The sequence below is a fragment of the Hippoglossus hippoglossus genome, chromosome 2 (genome assembly GCF_009819705.1).
Source record: "Hippoglossus hippoglossus isolate fHipHip1 chromosome 2, fHipHip1.pri, whole genome shotgun sequence".
In the NCBI taxonomy this organism is placed as follows: Eukaryota; Metazoa; Chordata; class Actinopteri; order Pleuronectiformes; family Pleuronectidae; genus Hippoglossus; species Hippoglossus hippoglossus.
The window spans coordinates 4,698,283-4,713,068 of record NC_047152.1 but is presented as its reverse complement, the minus strand read 5'-3'; the positions used below and the strand labels follow the sequence as shown (position 1 = coordinate 4,713,068).

At 42.4% G+C, this 14,786-nt stretch overlaps 2 protein-coding genes across 3 annotated transcripts; one reads left to right on the top strand and one right to left on the bottom strand.

Annotated features, from left to right (window-relative positions):
• Nucleotides 1–464: 464 nt before the first annotated feature.
• bzw1a (basic leucine zipper and W2 domains 1a) lies at nucleotides 465–8,190 on the top strand. Of its 2 annotated transcripts, XM_034613938.1 has the most exons (12): nucleotides 465–619; nucleotides 1,909–1,982; nucleotides 2,088–2,264; nucleotides 2,634–2,728; nucleotides 2,832–2,897; nucleotides 4,180–4,315; nucleotides 4,437–4,546; nucleotides 4,693–4,863; nucleotides 5,550–5,696; nucleotides 5,960–6,098; nucleotides 6,478–6,600; nucleotides 7,457–8,190. In XM_034613938.1, exons 2-12 carry the CDS (start codon nucleotides 1,919–1,921, stop codon nucleotides 7,486–7,488), a joined length of 1,260 nt encoding a protein of 419 aa, XP_034469829.1. In that variant the 5' UTR covers nucleotides 465–619; nucleotides 1,909–1,918; the 3' UTR covers nucleotides 7,489–8,190. The 2 variants fall into 2 exon arrangements, with proteins under 2 accessions (XP_034469829.1, XP_034469838.1); XM_034613947.1 differs by lacking the exons at nucleotides 465–619; nucleotides 1,909–1,982 and having other exon boundaries at nucleotides 2,187–2,264; nucleotides 2,634–2,639.
• A 1,307-nt stretch (nucleotides 8,191–9,497) lies between these two features.
• Nucleotides 9,498–11,748, bottom strand: si:ch211-246m6.4 (transcription factor 15). The gene is made up of 2 exons (XM_034613960.1): nucleotides 11,178–11,748; nucleotides 9,498–10,155 (listed from the first exon to the last, which is right to left on the bottom strand). Exons 1-2 carry the CDS (start codon nucleotides 11,730–11,732, stop codon nucleotides 10,120–10,122), a joined length of 591 nt encoding a protein of 196 aa, XP_034469851.1. The 5' UTR covers nucleotides 11,733–11,748; the 3' UTR covers nucleotides 9,498–10,119.
• Nucleotides 11,749–14,786: the final 3,038 nt, after the last annotated feature.

The window sequence follows — 14,786 nt, the reverse complement described above, 5'->3', positions numbered from 1 at the left end:
AGTCAATATTACAGTATATATGCACTTTACATTGGAGGTCAAGACCTTAACATTTTTATAGAGAAACCCAACAGTTCCCACGATGAGCAGCACTTTGGCGACTGTGGAGAGAAATAACTCCCTCATTGGAGAGAGAGAGAGAGAGAGAGAGAGAGAGAGAGAGAGAGAGAGAGAGAGAGAGAGAGAGAGAGAGAGAGAGAGAGAGAGAGAGCCATCAGCGCTGACTAGTTATAATTAAAACAATAACAGTGTGAAGATGATATTGATTATTAATGATGGCAGCAGCAGTTCATATAATAATTAATTTATGATAAGTAGTATTGTTAATAATAATAATAATAATGATAAAAATAGTTGTTATCCTGCAGCTCTGGATATATCTATATGTATGTTAGAGAGAAGTCAATGCAAAGTCGTGCGTGTGCGTGTTTGCGTGCGCGTGCATGTACATATTTAATTTTTTTTTGAACTGGAAAGCCCCTTTAAAGCGCGCGTGCGCAGTGGGAGGAGCTTACGGAGATCCTGACGGAAGCTCTTTTTGTTTGGTCCGCGCAGACACTCGACACTCGCTTTGATTCCCTCCTGGTTAAACAACCGTTTTATATCTGCATTAATTTCGGTGAGTACTCGCGTCCACGCCCTTCCTCGGGCCTCTCTGCCGCCGCCACACGAACACGAACAACCTTCCACGTTGGGAAGTTTAAAAAATGATTATTGTTGCAATCACGGACGCAGCTGGAGGGCGAGTTGTGGTTTTGCTCCGGTTCGGGCAGCTAGCTTAGCATTTAGCCTCCGTGCGTCCCTTCACACGCGCGGTATCTCGGTGTTAATCCCGGTTTTGTCAATGGGCGTTTCGACACCATTGCGGGGTTTAATGGCGGGTGGCGTCAACACGGTGGTGGTTGCGGTGTGAGCACTGGTTGAGTTACCCAAACGCGGTTAGCTATGTGGCTAGCGGGCCATGCTAACAAGGGCTAGTTCGGAGCATGGCGAGGCCCGGAGTTAGCCTATGCTAACCCGCAATTAGCTAACTGTGTATGATAGACCTCTTATTGCATTGCAGCCAGTATGTACCCTTATATTTGTTTAAACCTATAGTAAAATAATGTCCTGGTCCACAGTCGCACGTGTTGACGCGGTTGTAACTTGCAGCACCGGACCGGTCGGACCGGCTCCACGCCGCCTCCTGCTATTGTCTTTTGTTTGTTTTTGTCTCACTTTGCTTTTGTGTTAACATCCATTAAAACAGCTCAGCGATAATTGTTGCCGTTATGAAACCACAGTAGTAATAACAACAGCTTGGCTTTGGCTTTTTTTTTATTTTGAATGGAATATGAGGTTTTCTGCAGATTTTAAAGATTTGATTCTACAAAAAGACAGAACACCAATCTGTTTTTCTTGTTCCAATATGAGTACTTTCTGGTTTTCTACAGTTTATCTCATTGCAAACTGAATATATTTGGGTTTCTCACTGAATGTTTTTGCCATTTAAAAAAAACAAAAAACGTTTTATAGATTAGATTCATTTTTATTAAAGGGAAATAATGTTCAGATCCAATGTTTCTGCAGATTGTAGCAAACAAAAAAAAAGGTGGTCAGGTTTGTTCATGTGAAGAGACATTTGCCTAGTGATAGTTTTGGGATAAACATGGAGACAGCACCAGTTCAGGCAGTTGTTGGTTTGGTTTCTTTGTTTGTTTTTTCACCATTGGCTCCAGGCTTTCAACTTTTTCAAACTGAAAGAATAATTTATGCTGTCAAACTTTGATACTGATATGAGACATGCCACACCCCAAACGCAGGAGATAGAAAGCACAATTAAAGGGAGCAACTCCTTCTTTTTCAATTGCGCCTTAACGTGTCATCTGCACGGCTTGAGAAAACCTTAACTATCTCTTTTCTTCTCAGGGTGCCTTTTATGAATAATCAAAAGCAGCAAAAGCCAACGCTTACCGGCCAGCGTTTCAAAACGCGGAAAAGAGGTCAGTGTTCATTGTTGCTGCATTTTGTGTTTCTCTGCTTTTGTATGCACAAATCTTGCCTTTGTCCCTGGGGGCTGTTTTTTCAAACGTGTGTGCTCTCCACAGATGAAAAGGAGAGATTTGACCCTACTCAGTTTCAAGAAAGTATCGTACAAGGCTTGAATCATTCTGGCTCTGATTTGGAAGCGGTTGCGAAGTTCCTTGATGCCACTGGCGCCAAGCTTGACTACCGCCGCTATGCAGAGACACTCTTTGACATCCTGGTGGCTGGCGGAATGCTGGGTGAGTTTCCATAGCAAACCAGTTATTCACATGTGTGCATACGATAACTGCTTTGAATAGTTTGAATAAGCAATAAAATAAGCAATTTTACAGAATAAAGTGAAAGAAATTAAATGTATATCAGCTGATAAGTCAGTTTATTACTCCATCATATTGATATCTTTCCCAATAAAATTCTTATTGGTCAGGCACTATTAAAAATGTTAGCGTTTTTGATTCGTATGACATTAGAAACAAATATTTGGGTATAAACAAGTTCCTGGAAGCACAATAACAACCATTCATATAAATGTGTTGTGTACAGGAGGGGTGAGTCCATGCATTAGCTTTTTTTTTTTTGACTTGAGCATGTTATTTTCATCCCTACAGCCCCAGGCGGGACTTTATCTGATGACATGACCCGCACTGAGTTCTGCCTCTTCACGGCACAAGAAGACCTGGAGACGATGCAAGCTTATGCTCAGGTAAAAATCTGCTACCGTTTGTACAGATCCATAGATTTTAAGAGGACATGACTTGCATGTGTAAGAGCTTTTGATTAATGTTTCTTTTCTTTGTCAAAAATAGGTTTTTAACAAACTGATCAGGCGTTACAAGTACCTGGAGAAGGGTTTCGAGGAGGAGATCAAGAAGGTGAGGTTTTCAGACTGCTCTGAAACATCATCTTTAAACTAAGCTCATAATGTGTAGTTTAGTGTGTGTGTGTGTGTTTGCGCCTTCATCATGTTTATATGCAGTTGCTTTATTCCAGGTGGAGCACTAACTGTTGCTTTGTTGACAGTGCTGTTGTGCACACAAAGGAGCAGATTGAGTCATTGGCTAATTCTCAATAATCATAAAATATGATTTTTAATAAAAATAACTATTAATTAAAATTAATAATAACAGGACACGACTCATGCCTGTTCTTTGCTCATTGTACATGTCATTCAGGTGATATGTACTTTGAGTCCATCTGCAGATGTTGGATTAAATTTACCGAAAGACAACTGTTTGACTTTGCGCGATAACACAGTAACAAACGAGGACTCAGTGGTCCGACACAATATTACATTCAACAATAAAACTAACAATTCAATTCGTCTCTGCCCAGACATAAGCCTCTTACTTGGTGCGCAGGACGGTGTCCGTTATCTCGTCCCGAGAATGAACGGCGATGAGCGGATTTCCTCAGTGGTGGGGAAACAGCGATGTCGATGAAAGGAGGGAATTCTTTCTGTTCTCCTCCGCTGCGGAGCCAGGTTCCCTTTTATTACCTGAGTCGCGTCACAGGCAGCTCTTAGGGGGGGTCACGGGCGGCTCTCAGCCAGTGAGAGGCCAGAGTTCGGATTCAAGCAGCGGTTTATGACTTCGGTGTTTCCAATGACATGTTATAAAGATTGTGAAGAGTCTGCAAGACAAACGTCTCTTCGGGGTGTGATGGAAATCTGAAAATACAGGAGACTGGAACACCAAATTTATCTATGTGTATTTTAATAGGGACTTTCTTCAGAAAGGATCAACACAGAGTCACAGGGATCTTAGAGTGAAGATGGCGTGAACCGTCAAATGCAAGGATCTTGTATAAGAACTACGGCTGTTTGCCTGAGCCAGTTCAGACTGGTTCTGTAGGCGTAGTATGAGACAGAATTCAGACACAGGAATAAATGGTTCTTGGACAGTCCATAACTAATAGAAAGGTCATACAGGTTTCAGATCGCTTCAGGTCATGAAAGTCTTACACAGGTCTGCAAAAAGTTACTCTTCAACTGTAAAATAGATTTCAACCACACTTAGTTATTTTCCACTAAACTTAGTTTTTTCCACTACAGGGGAAAGTATCGCTTCACCTGTCGGGACATAAACCCTCTGAACTTTAACAACTTCTGTAACTTGCACACACAACCAAAGTATGTATCTTTTTCTGTGCCTGTAGTTGCTGCTGTTTCTGAAGGGGTTTACTGAGTCTGAGCGCAACAAACTGGCCATGCTGACTGGTATCCTGCTGGCCAACGGCAACATATCAGCCTCCATCCTGAACAGCCTCTACAACGAGAACCTCGTCAAGGAAGGTGAGGACACTTGGAGAAAACAGTGTTTGTCTTGTAAATTTCAGGGGTTTTCTTCTTCCCTGGCGAATTGTGTATATTCAGTTAAGAGTATTGTGGAAACAAACCTCTTCTCTCTTCTTAGGAGTATCTGCGGCCTTTGCCGTCAAGCTGTTTAAGTCATGGATCAACGAGAAGGACATCAACTCTGTTGCTGGCAGTCTCCGCAAAGTCGGCATGGACAACAGACTGATGGTAGGTTAACTGTTACAAATCCAAAATGGCTGTTCAAATTGTGTGCTGTATGTTAAAGTGTGGAATTAATCCCTTTTGAGGAAAACCAAAGTTGACTCACCTTATTTGTATTGATTAACTTAAAAAAAAATATATGTGGCCCACAGGAACTCTTTCCTGCCAACAAACGGAGTTGCGAACATTTTTCTAAGTACTTCACCGACGCCGGGCTGAAGGAGCTGTCCGACTTCGCCCGAAACCAGCAATCCATTGACGCCCGCAAGGAGCTGCAGAAGGAGCTCAAGGAGATGATGTCACTTGGTGAACCTCAGAAGGAGGTGAGGCGGCTTAAGGGTCGAGATTAACCTCTAATAGTTATAGCTACTGATGTGGACAATAAGAAGTCTGTTTTAAACAGCCTGATTTGTGTTGTGTCTTCAAATTATACGTAATGTCCTATTTTTGTTCTTACTTCAACAGCAAAGAAAGTTTTGTTTCTCTTTATTAACAGACTTTTCTTGTTTCCGACTTTGCCACGTCACATAGTTCTGTTTGACTGACAGTCCAGCCGCTCGGGCATTAACTAGTGCACTGAATGATGGCGGTGTCTGCACAATGAGTCATGAAGTTGACGACAAGTTCGCAGTTTCAGTGTTAATAGAGGCCCAACAGTAATACTTTTAGTGCTTTGTTCAAGTTGGGCAACAAGAACCCAGCTGCCAAATAGTCGCTGGCTGAAAAAACCTTATTACTGAGCAACTTCGAGCTGTAAGGGACGATGAGATGAGGAGCTCCTAAAGTGAGAGTTGGGAACCTCTAGCTTATAAACAAATACAGAGACATGTCATCTCTTTTTCTGCAATATTCACACCTGCATTCATTCAGACCTTGTGGGTGTAAGGTCACAGAAAGTAGAAGCAGAATGATGTGTTTTAAATAAAGGGGGAGCTAACAGTTAAGATAAGTGTGAGAACAGTTGTTTTGCGGCGCTGACCCGTCGGTGTTTGTGTCCCTGTTGGTTTAGATAATCGTCTACACCAAGGATGAGATGAAGAAGGCCGGCATCTCTGAGCAGGCGATGATCAGCATGATCTGGACCAGTGTGATGAAATCTGTGGAGTGGAACAAGAAGGAAGAGCTGGTGACCGAACAAGCCATCAAACTCTTGAAGGTACGACATAAGTTTAAACATACAACCTGAAAATGGGTTCACTGTGTAAATGTCCTGAAGTAGAGCTGTGTGCAGAAACCTGTCTTGCTGCTCTGGTAGACTTTGTACTGTTTGTGATATTCAAATTGTTGAAATCTGCCAGAGGAAGGAATAAGAACAAGCTCTGCATTAGTTGCAAACCTGAAGAACCTATTGGTCGAACTTAATCCTGCCGTAAATCGATCCACTTTCTTAGTTCTTATCCATGTCTCGCATTCTCGCAGCAATACAGCCCTCTGCTGAAAGCCTTCACCTCCCAGGGTCTGTCTGAGATCACCCTGCTGCTGAAGATTCAGGAGTACTGTTACGACAACATCCAATTCATGAAGGCCTTTCAAAAGATTGTGCTGCTCCTCTACAAAGGTTTGTGTCACACCCACAGAGCGACGTTCAGAATAACCTAATATGAATTATCTACTAGGTTTATGAAAAGTCTGTTCACTTTTAACACTGAGAAGTATGATGGCATTTTTCAGCATTTCTTAGATCTTAAACTGTTAAACCCCTCACGCAGCGATCCGACCACTTTGAAAGTTGTTCTGTGAACTTGTCATTAAAGTCAGATTCAGCTTCTGGTTGGTTACAGATTTCTTTAAAAAGATCTTGTCCAAACTAACCTATTTCTACATAAACTTTAAATCTGAAAAACAAGAAAAGATAACTGCATATCTCACTCGTATTGTGCTTATGCTGACGGTAATGTGTGCACAGCTTTGACACCTGTCACTTCTTCTCCTCGCAGCTGACGTATTGAGCGAAGAGGCCATACTGAAGTGGTACAGCGAAGCCCACCTTGCCAAGGGGAAGAGTGTTTTCCTCGAGCAGATGAAAAAATTTGTCGAGTGGCTGAAGAACGCCGAGGAAGGTAAATAACAGACACACCTCCAGCTGGGGGCTGTTTCCTTTTTTTTTTTTTTTACCCCAACACATATTTTGACTTGTCACAGCAGGAATGACACAGGCAGAGCTTTTATTAATTGTCTCATGACCTAAGTATCAGTGAGAAAGTACACAAGATGATGGAATTCTTAATCTTCGAGTTAGACCTGTGTAGCTCAAACCGACGGTAACTCTGTGGGACTATGCGTAATATTAATTATCATGTCATCTTTGATTTAAGATGAAGATAAATGACTGACAGTCACATTTGTGTAGCTGAAACCGGAAAATTGGTCTGACGTGAATATTTATGCTGTACAACACTCTGGAGAAATTCACTTGGCTGGTCACGCAACACCATGCATGCATTAGCCAATGGCTTTTTGAATAATGGGTTGACCTTGAATTATACAGTTCCTCATAATTAAGTACCACTAACATTGTTTATATATGTAGTTTTATTGTTTGGTCTATATTTGCCATTGTCCTGTCTACCAGGCATCAAAACAGGAAGTGGTAAAGCCTCCTTTTTGCTTGATTTTGCTCGGCTGCCTGGGCCTAGTGTGACATCGATGAGCACTCGACACCTTGTGCTGAAAAGTTGAAAATATTTGAACTTTGTCGTGCATCTAAAATCGGCTTGAAAAATGTGACTCGGCTTGAAAATCGCGTAACACACAGAGAAAGGTCAGTAGTCAGGAAATTGCTGTACACACAGTTGTCTGAGAAAAATGGTCAATTATTTGTTAATGAAAATAACAGCAAATTTTCTATCGAATCAAAACTTTGTTTAGTGTTTGGAAATTTCGATTAACTGTGTTTTTCTCCTGTTTTCTCTCCAGAGTCTGAATCGGAGGAAGAGGAGGCCGACTAAGACCTCTGTCGCCAGATGAGCCTTTTCTTTTTCTTCCCCCCCCCCCCCCCAAGTAGCAGAAGGAGCAGTAGAATGTCTTTTCCCTTCTTTCTCTTCTACCTCCTGTTACTTCTTTATCCCCAAACACACTCGTGCACCCTTCCACCACTCGATGACATCTAACGGTTATTTAAGCAAAATATGAACGTGCTCAGTCCTTACTTGTAACCTGGTGTCGTGGCTGACAGTGGAAGTGGAAAACTAAGGATTCTCCCCTCTTTATTATTATCTCGGTATTATTGTTGTAATGCCTTCTGTAATTTGGATACAAAACATTCCACGGGATCTCGGTGGCCGCAGCTCGTACTAATCTAAACTAGAATTTGGTAAAAATTCAAGTTTGCCTTTTTGCCATGCGACTACGGGGCAGAGAAAGTGTTGATGTGACTCCGCCGAAGTTTTTTTCCCCCCCTTTTAATTTTTACGCTTTATTTTGCCCCAAACAAGTTTTTGGCTCTCCTGTTTGGTCTGAAACTTCACCTTCTTTTTGGACTCTTGGGTAAACCTGTCCCATGTGTCGAGGTCATTCTGGTCAGTCCGTCAGACGACGCGCACCCCTTGTGAGACGCCTCGCCAGATAACTGATAATTATTGGTTTCTACTTTCTTTAATCTGATATAAACCAATTTGACTTTTTTATGAAATAAAGACTATTGAAATGCTTATTGTTATGAAATTTTGTTTTTATATAGAAAATTGGCGACAACTATACTTCCAAAGCCTTTATGAAACTGGGATTTCACTTTTTAGAAGATATAATGTATTACATTTTAGGCGTGAAGTGTTTGTAGCCTCTAAGTAGTGACTAGAAATTTCTTGAATAATCTGATACCACACTTAAAATGTGCTGGCTTCTCCAAATGTCATTTGAAACCCACTGACGTCTGTACTAAGTAAAGCCAAAAACATTTGTTAAAACGAGTATTCCACCTTCAGCTAAGTGTGTAAAATCTATGGAGTATATTCCAGATTTGGCCATTTCTGGCTGTTGACTTGGATTGGATTCCAATACACTGGTTAGTGGACATAAACCTCACCTAAAAAGCGTTTGTATCCACTGAATGAGGCAGACTGTAAATTATTTTCACGTTTATTGTACAAAAATACATTTCTCTTCAAGCAGCTTATCAGTATTTGTGATGTGCAAAGGACACAATCGTCAGGTATTCAAGTACATTTTTATACAGTCGTGTTACACATTAGATTTAGAGGTAGGCCTTCATATTCAAAAACCGGTCTGAGGTAGCGTGCAACATTTCCCTGGGATAGTTTTCATCCACATTTGCTGTATAATTGTAAAAAGGATTATGTTGATATATTTTCCCCAAAAAGTGCAAAAGGCACCCAAATGTACTTTGCATGCCAGGACATCCCACATGTTCATGTGCGCACAAAAACATCCAGTCAAAGTGATACAGAAATTGTGCAACAATGCAAAAGTAAACATTTTACCACACTGCAAATATATTGAGCTCAATATTTCATCTTGAATTCAGGCCAAAACAAAATTTTAGATCGAGTTAAAGGTCTATTGATACTTTATACAGATTCTGAAGTTCAAATTTCCTCGAAAAATTATATTTTAACACATTTTTAAACTGAAGATTTTTATTTCAGTTTTTGCCACCATAGCAAGTTTGCCCTCTGCAGGTAAAAAGGAAAACTGATCTGTCTTATGCCTACACATGAAAACAACCTCCTGATGGAGACACCTTATTCCTCTTTTTTTGTCATTTTCAGGATGTGATTATTTTATTTATAAAGTGACTGAAAAGAGAATTAAGGTCACATCAGACAAGACTGATCGGACAAGAAATAATAGTGGAATCTATAAGGGCACCTTTTTTTTTGTGAAACAGTTTACCTAAAATATCTATTTTGAATATGTCAAATACCCCTGATAAAAGACGAATAAACTAAATTTATCCCAGTTATTTTAGATGAATTAAAAATTAACTTGTTTCATGGTGTGTTGTAAGAATCTCTGCGTCGTAGTTGCGGCCTGACCGGGCAGTAAACACATCTGCAGAGGTAGCACTTTTCTGATTCCTGAGAGGTTCATATGTTACATGTTATTATGCAGAGATGGCCTGAAGTTCCAACTCTTCACCACTAGTGGCGATAGATGAGTTAGTGCTTCTTTAAGAGGGCCCCCTGCGTAAATTGCGATATTTCAGACAGCACTTGAAGGCAGCGTCAACTCAACTGACAGCAACCGCTGCAGTAGCAGCTTTTTACTGTCCTTCATGTGACTGTAGGCGACAAGGTAGTTTTTTTTAGGAGTCGGACATTGAGGGGGTGGGGGTTAGTACCATTTTGGGACCAAAATAACCCCTCTCCCCATCAGGTGCAGCTTTACACACTGGCTCAAGTTACAGCTCAACCAAAACATAAAGGTTCCAGAAGCACACCAACGTGAACAGAAAGTGCTATTTCGGTGTTAGTCGTGTCTCGGGTTTTCTAGTCTAATCCGAAAATAAACATATTATTTATATATGTACAGAGTCCTACAGGTGCGTTTCTACGCCACGTGTCTACATGTAAACAAACATCACGATGAGCTGCTCCTCGTCTGTCCGCAGCCGCTTGGCTTCACACAGCTGCTGAGTGCTTCCCTCCATCTCTGAGCTGTGGAAGGAAAGAAACAAAACACTTTAAAGCATTGTGACTTGTAACCTACCAATGCCAATATCACCTCAATTTAACATTACTCAATTTCAGATTTAAATGTTTTAGGAATCATCACAGTTACACTTAAGTGAATATTCAAACTTTTGAAACGAGGCAGTTAAAAAAACGACTGCACTTAGATTTGAACAAATGTCTGGTTGACTTTTGTAAGAAAAACATGAAATTATACCTCATCCGATTATCAAATTGATATTTACAGAAAATTACAATTTGCTAACTTCATAAGATTAATCAAATTTGTCCAGCCTGCGAAAAAACATTTAAATTGTGGCTGATGTTAAAATACAGTTTAACAAGCAAAGAATATGAAATGATCTTTCACCCAGTATTGTTTTAATTTTGTTATATTCATCAATATTTTTAAGTACTTACACTTCTATTATTTCACTAAGCAAACACTTTCATAAGTATAAATGTGTATTGATTTGGTATGTTATATTTTACTGATCTAAGGACCCCCCATGAGCTAACTCCTAAATAAGTTAACTGTATAAAGAAAACAAACAACGAAATTATCACTATTTCTAACCATAGATTTTATTTTGGGGAGTGATCCAGACTTGTATCCCTAAAAAAACATTGAGTTTAGGTTAAACTGATGACCCAGGCTGCAAAACACAAAGCCCTGAACGCACCACAGCGTGTTTTCATTTTGTGTTGTCAATCACTGGAGCAACAGGTGCCACCTCAGTGAATCCAAATCATGTTTGAACCACATCTCCTCAAGCATTTAAAATCGTATTTCCAATATAAAGACAATGTAGCATCCTTGGGTTTACTATTAGCACACTTTTCCTGGATGTTGTGACTTTGGAACACATAGTTTTACGCACGGCCTTTCTGTTCTGTTCATGCGTAAAACAACTTTTACGCACGACCTTTCTGTTCTGTTAATGCGTAGGAATCACCCCCCGAGTAGTTCTGTGGCGCAGGAGAGTTTGTGCTGAATGTTCACTCACCAGTTTCCTCTGGTTGCTGAGGCAGAAAGTGCAGATAGGGCGCAGGGAGGACGCACTGAGCGCGGCGGTGCCGTTCAGGATGCTCTGGTAGCGGAGGCAGGGCTGTCCGTCCAAACAGTCCTCCCCCAGCAGCAGCACGTTAGCCAGGTGGGAGATGTAGCTGGAGGCCAGACGCAGCGTCTCGATCTTGGAGAGCTTCCTGTCGGCGGGCTCGGTGGGAATGAGCGTCCGCAGCGCGGAGAAGGCCGTGTTCACGCTGTGCGTCCTGTCCCGCTCCCGCGCGTTGGCCGCCTGCCTTTGCTTGCTCCCTCCGGGCAGACTCGTTTCCCCGCCGTCTCTTCCACCTCCACTGCTGCTGCGCCTCCGCCTCCTCCTCCACCTCGGTGAACCTCCACCGGCCGCTCCCGCGTTCCCCTCAGCCTCCCCCGGCTCCCTGCGCGGGCTGCAGCCGCCGGTGGACTTCCCGTCGGAGCTGTCGCTGCTGCTGTCCAGGTCGTCCAGGTCGGAGGTGAAGCCGTCGGGCTGCGCGCTGGGCTCGCTGCCGGTGGACTTCATCCTGGCGCTGCTCTGGTCGGACTGGAGCTGCTGGGCTCGTGCGGGCGGGCGGCGGCTGCACATCACTTTATCCTGAGGGTGAAAATAGCACCCGGGGCCGAGCAGGTGCCGCCGATCCGGTGACCGAGGGGGCTTGAGCCGGCCGGCCCCCGGTGGGTCGACATACCAGCAGTAATGAATGACGGCTGCTTTCTAGGTCGCCAGCCCACTGCAGAAGAGGGAAGACAGGTGGAGCCTGAGGGGGGCACCTGTTGTGGCCTGGAGGACACAGAATTAGGCTCGATCGACGTGGGGCTCCCCGCAGGGCCGATATCATTCATTTCACATCAAAACAAATAATATTTTTTTAATGAAAGATGTCAAATTGTAACTTTTTGTGATGGTGGCAAAGAGCCTGTAAGAAAGCAGATTGTTATAAAATACAGAAAAGAGAATGAAATTCAATAAAAGCCAAAACTATTCCATTTATTAAGACAACAAATACTTATTTAGGCCTATAAGTAGTATGTTCTCCTGAATACAGCAGTTTGATTAAGATGGATTTGATATTTCACTGACTTGGGATAGGTCATAGGAATCAGGTCCATTCAGTTCAAGGGTAATGCTGAACTGAGATCAGTTAACACGAGTTAGAAGTCATTACAAACCAGCGTTTATCTCCAATATTCAACTGGGATAACAAAATAATATTTAAAATATGAAGAATTCCAGTTTGGCTGAATTATTTCAGCGGCAGCTCTTCTGGTTCAGTAAAACTGGGGGATCATGGGTAATATCCACTGATTAGTTGTGTTTCAGTCAGATCTTTGTTTCTTGTTTTTTTTGCTTCTTTTTCGCAGCATAAAAATCACTTCATAGCTTGGAGATGGAGCCCCACAGAACTATTCACCACATGTGGCTGCAGGGGGCGCTGTTGCTCAGTGAAAGTTTCATAGTGTTGCTTTAAAGAAAATAAAACAACTCAAGAAGAACAAGGGATTTATTTAATAAGACCCTGAGACTTTTGTTGTCATCTACTTATCAAGGACACAAATCCATTTTCTGGACCTAATCTAAACTGGCACAAGTCTTAGACGAGTGGGACATCTTCCTCATTCAAAACCACTTTGATTATCTGCTGATGAACTTGATGGACACACTGTGGGTCAATGGTGACCAGTGTTTGCGTGTTGACCTCCAGACTGAGGGTCACCCCGTGGCCTTGGCTGCCCGCTCTGAGCTTCCATTGAGTGATCAGTCCAGGTGTACCCACCCGTCCCGTCCCGCTCTGTCTGTGCCCATCATGATGGACACATACAATCCCCCCCCCCCCCCCCCCCCCCCCCCCACCCCCTCCTCTACCTTGCCCAGTGCCATCTTTGGGAGTGGATATAAATATCTGCGAGGGGACGGTGCCTTGTGTGTGTGTGAGCTGCTCACAGCAACCTTCAAGTCGTGTTGTCAGTTTCATTCAAATCACGATAGAAACGTGGCTTTATTGGCAAATTGGTTGACATTTTCTTGTTAATAAGTTTGGTAGTATATCAACATTTCATACTTTAAGTCCAGTATTTGTATGTACTTGGTATTATAAGTAGCGCCACCAGAGGGCAGTAAAACCATAATGATAATTTCTTAGGTTTGTGTTTTTTCTTTCCTGCAAAATATTGAATTGTGGGAGAATCATGTCTTCATCCAGTCACTTAGCAACGCAAACTGAAGATGAGTAGCAATTGCTTGAGGTCAAAGGTCACCTACCTGCAGGATTATTATTATTATTATTATTATTATTATTATTACAAAGGGCCAAGAATTATTTTTTTAGCAGAAATATTACAGATAAGTTTTAAAAATATAATTTAGGACAAGAACCATACAAGGTGATACAAGTGACAAACAAAAGTTGAGGGAGGACCAAGCTTGTTGCTCCTGCGGCGCTAACAAAGCGTCCAGCTTCATCCTAATCTGTTACAAAAAAAAGTCAAATGGCTCTTTAGTTCTCGGCCGAGCGGAGGCAGGAGTCAGTGGGAGGCTGAGTGGGACCCTAATTGGCGCGGAGCTAATGCGGCCTCAGTTAATCCCTTAATCCTCATTTCCTTGCAGCCCCTGTTGCCTTGACCCTCTGGCCATGAACTTGTCTGGCTCCTGCAGCAAAGTCAAATGCCCCTCCGCCGCTGCTGCTGCCGATAAACAGCAAGTCCCAGAAAGTCAAAAGGAGGCTCGAGCAAACTAAAAACATGTTATGGTGTCGCGAAAAGATTAGGAACAGCTGTCTGATATGGGAAAATACAGATGTTATTAGCGCTTTTGAACATTCTGCTATTGGCCTTGTAATCTTTTATGAAATCTATGCTTTTCAGGTGATCTAACACAGCGTCCCTGATGTGACCCTGCTGGAGGTCGTTAGCTCTATGAACCGCCATTAACAAGGGATTATGGGTATAAGGAGGCGGATGCAGTTCTTCAAACCATGTGTAGAAACAAAAGGTAAAGGTACCACATTCTTCTATCACTGCTACGTATATATGGTCTGTATTTATATTGTACTTTTATTGCATAGTCTTGATGAACACCCAAAGCATTCACCCACACACATTTGCACATTTGCACTTGTGATTGATGATCATACATCAATCATACACCGCTGGCACAGGCAGGAATCGAACCGCCAACTGTAAATGGTTAGCGGACGACCCGCTTTAGCTCCTGAGCCACAGCCGATGTGTTTTGGTTGTCTCAGTCGGAAAATCTCTCCATCACAGTGTCAAAATCCCTTGACACTTCCCTTCATCCCCTAAGCTGGGCGTCTTGATTGATGAGCATCTATACTTATCTGTCTGAGTGGCGCCGCTTTACGTCACAGCACAGATCAGACCATACCTGACTGAGTTGGCCCGACTCCTCCTCCAGACTTCTACATATAACATTCCTCAGTCTGTGGTAGGGGTCGGTTAAGGTAAGGGAAAACACAAACTGGTGAATCTGCACTTGGGTGTATCTTTTTATATTTTTGTTTTCACTCGCTGACTTTGACGATTCCTCGGAGACGTTCATTACGGTTAATTCATAAGAGCC

Bases quoted from the DNA above. Each gene is read 5' to 3' on its own strand.
- bzw1a (XM_034613938.1), top strand. From the start codon at position 1,919: ATGAATAATCAAAAGCAGCAAAAGCCAACGCTTACCGGCCAGCGTTTC. The intron at 2,265-2,633 runs GTGAGTTTCCAT...TCATCCCTACAG, and splicing joins GGTGGCTGGCGGAATGCTGG to CCCCAGGCGGGACTTTATCT. The intron at 2,898-4,179 runs GTGAGGTTTTCA...CTGTGCCTGTAG, and splicing joins TCGAGGAGGAGATCAAGAAG to TTGCTGCTGTTTCTGAAGGG.
- si:ch211-246m6.4 (XM_034613960.1), bottom strand. From the start codon at position 11,732: ATGAAGTCCACCGGCAGCGAGCCCAGCGCGCAGCCCGACGGCTTCACC. The intron at 10,156-11,177 runs GTGAGTGAACAT...TTCCTTCCACAG, and splicing joins TCAGCAACCAGAGGAAACTG to CTCAGAGATGGAGGGAAGCA.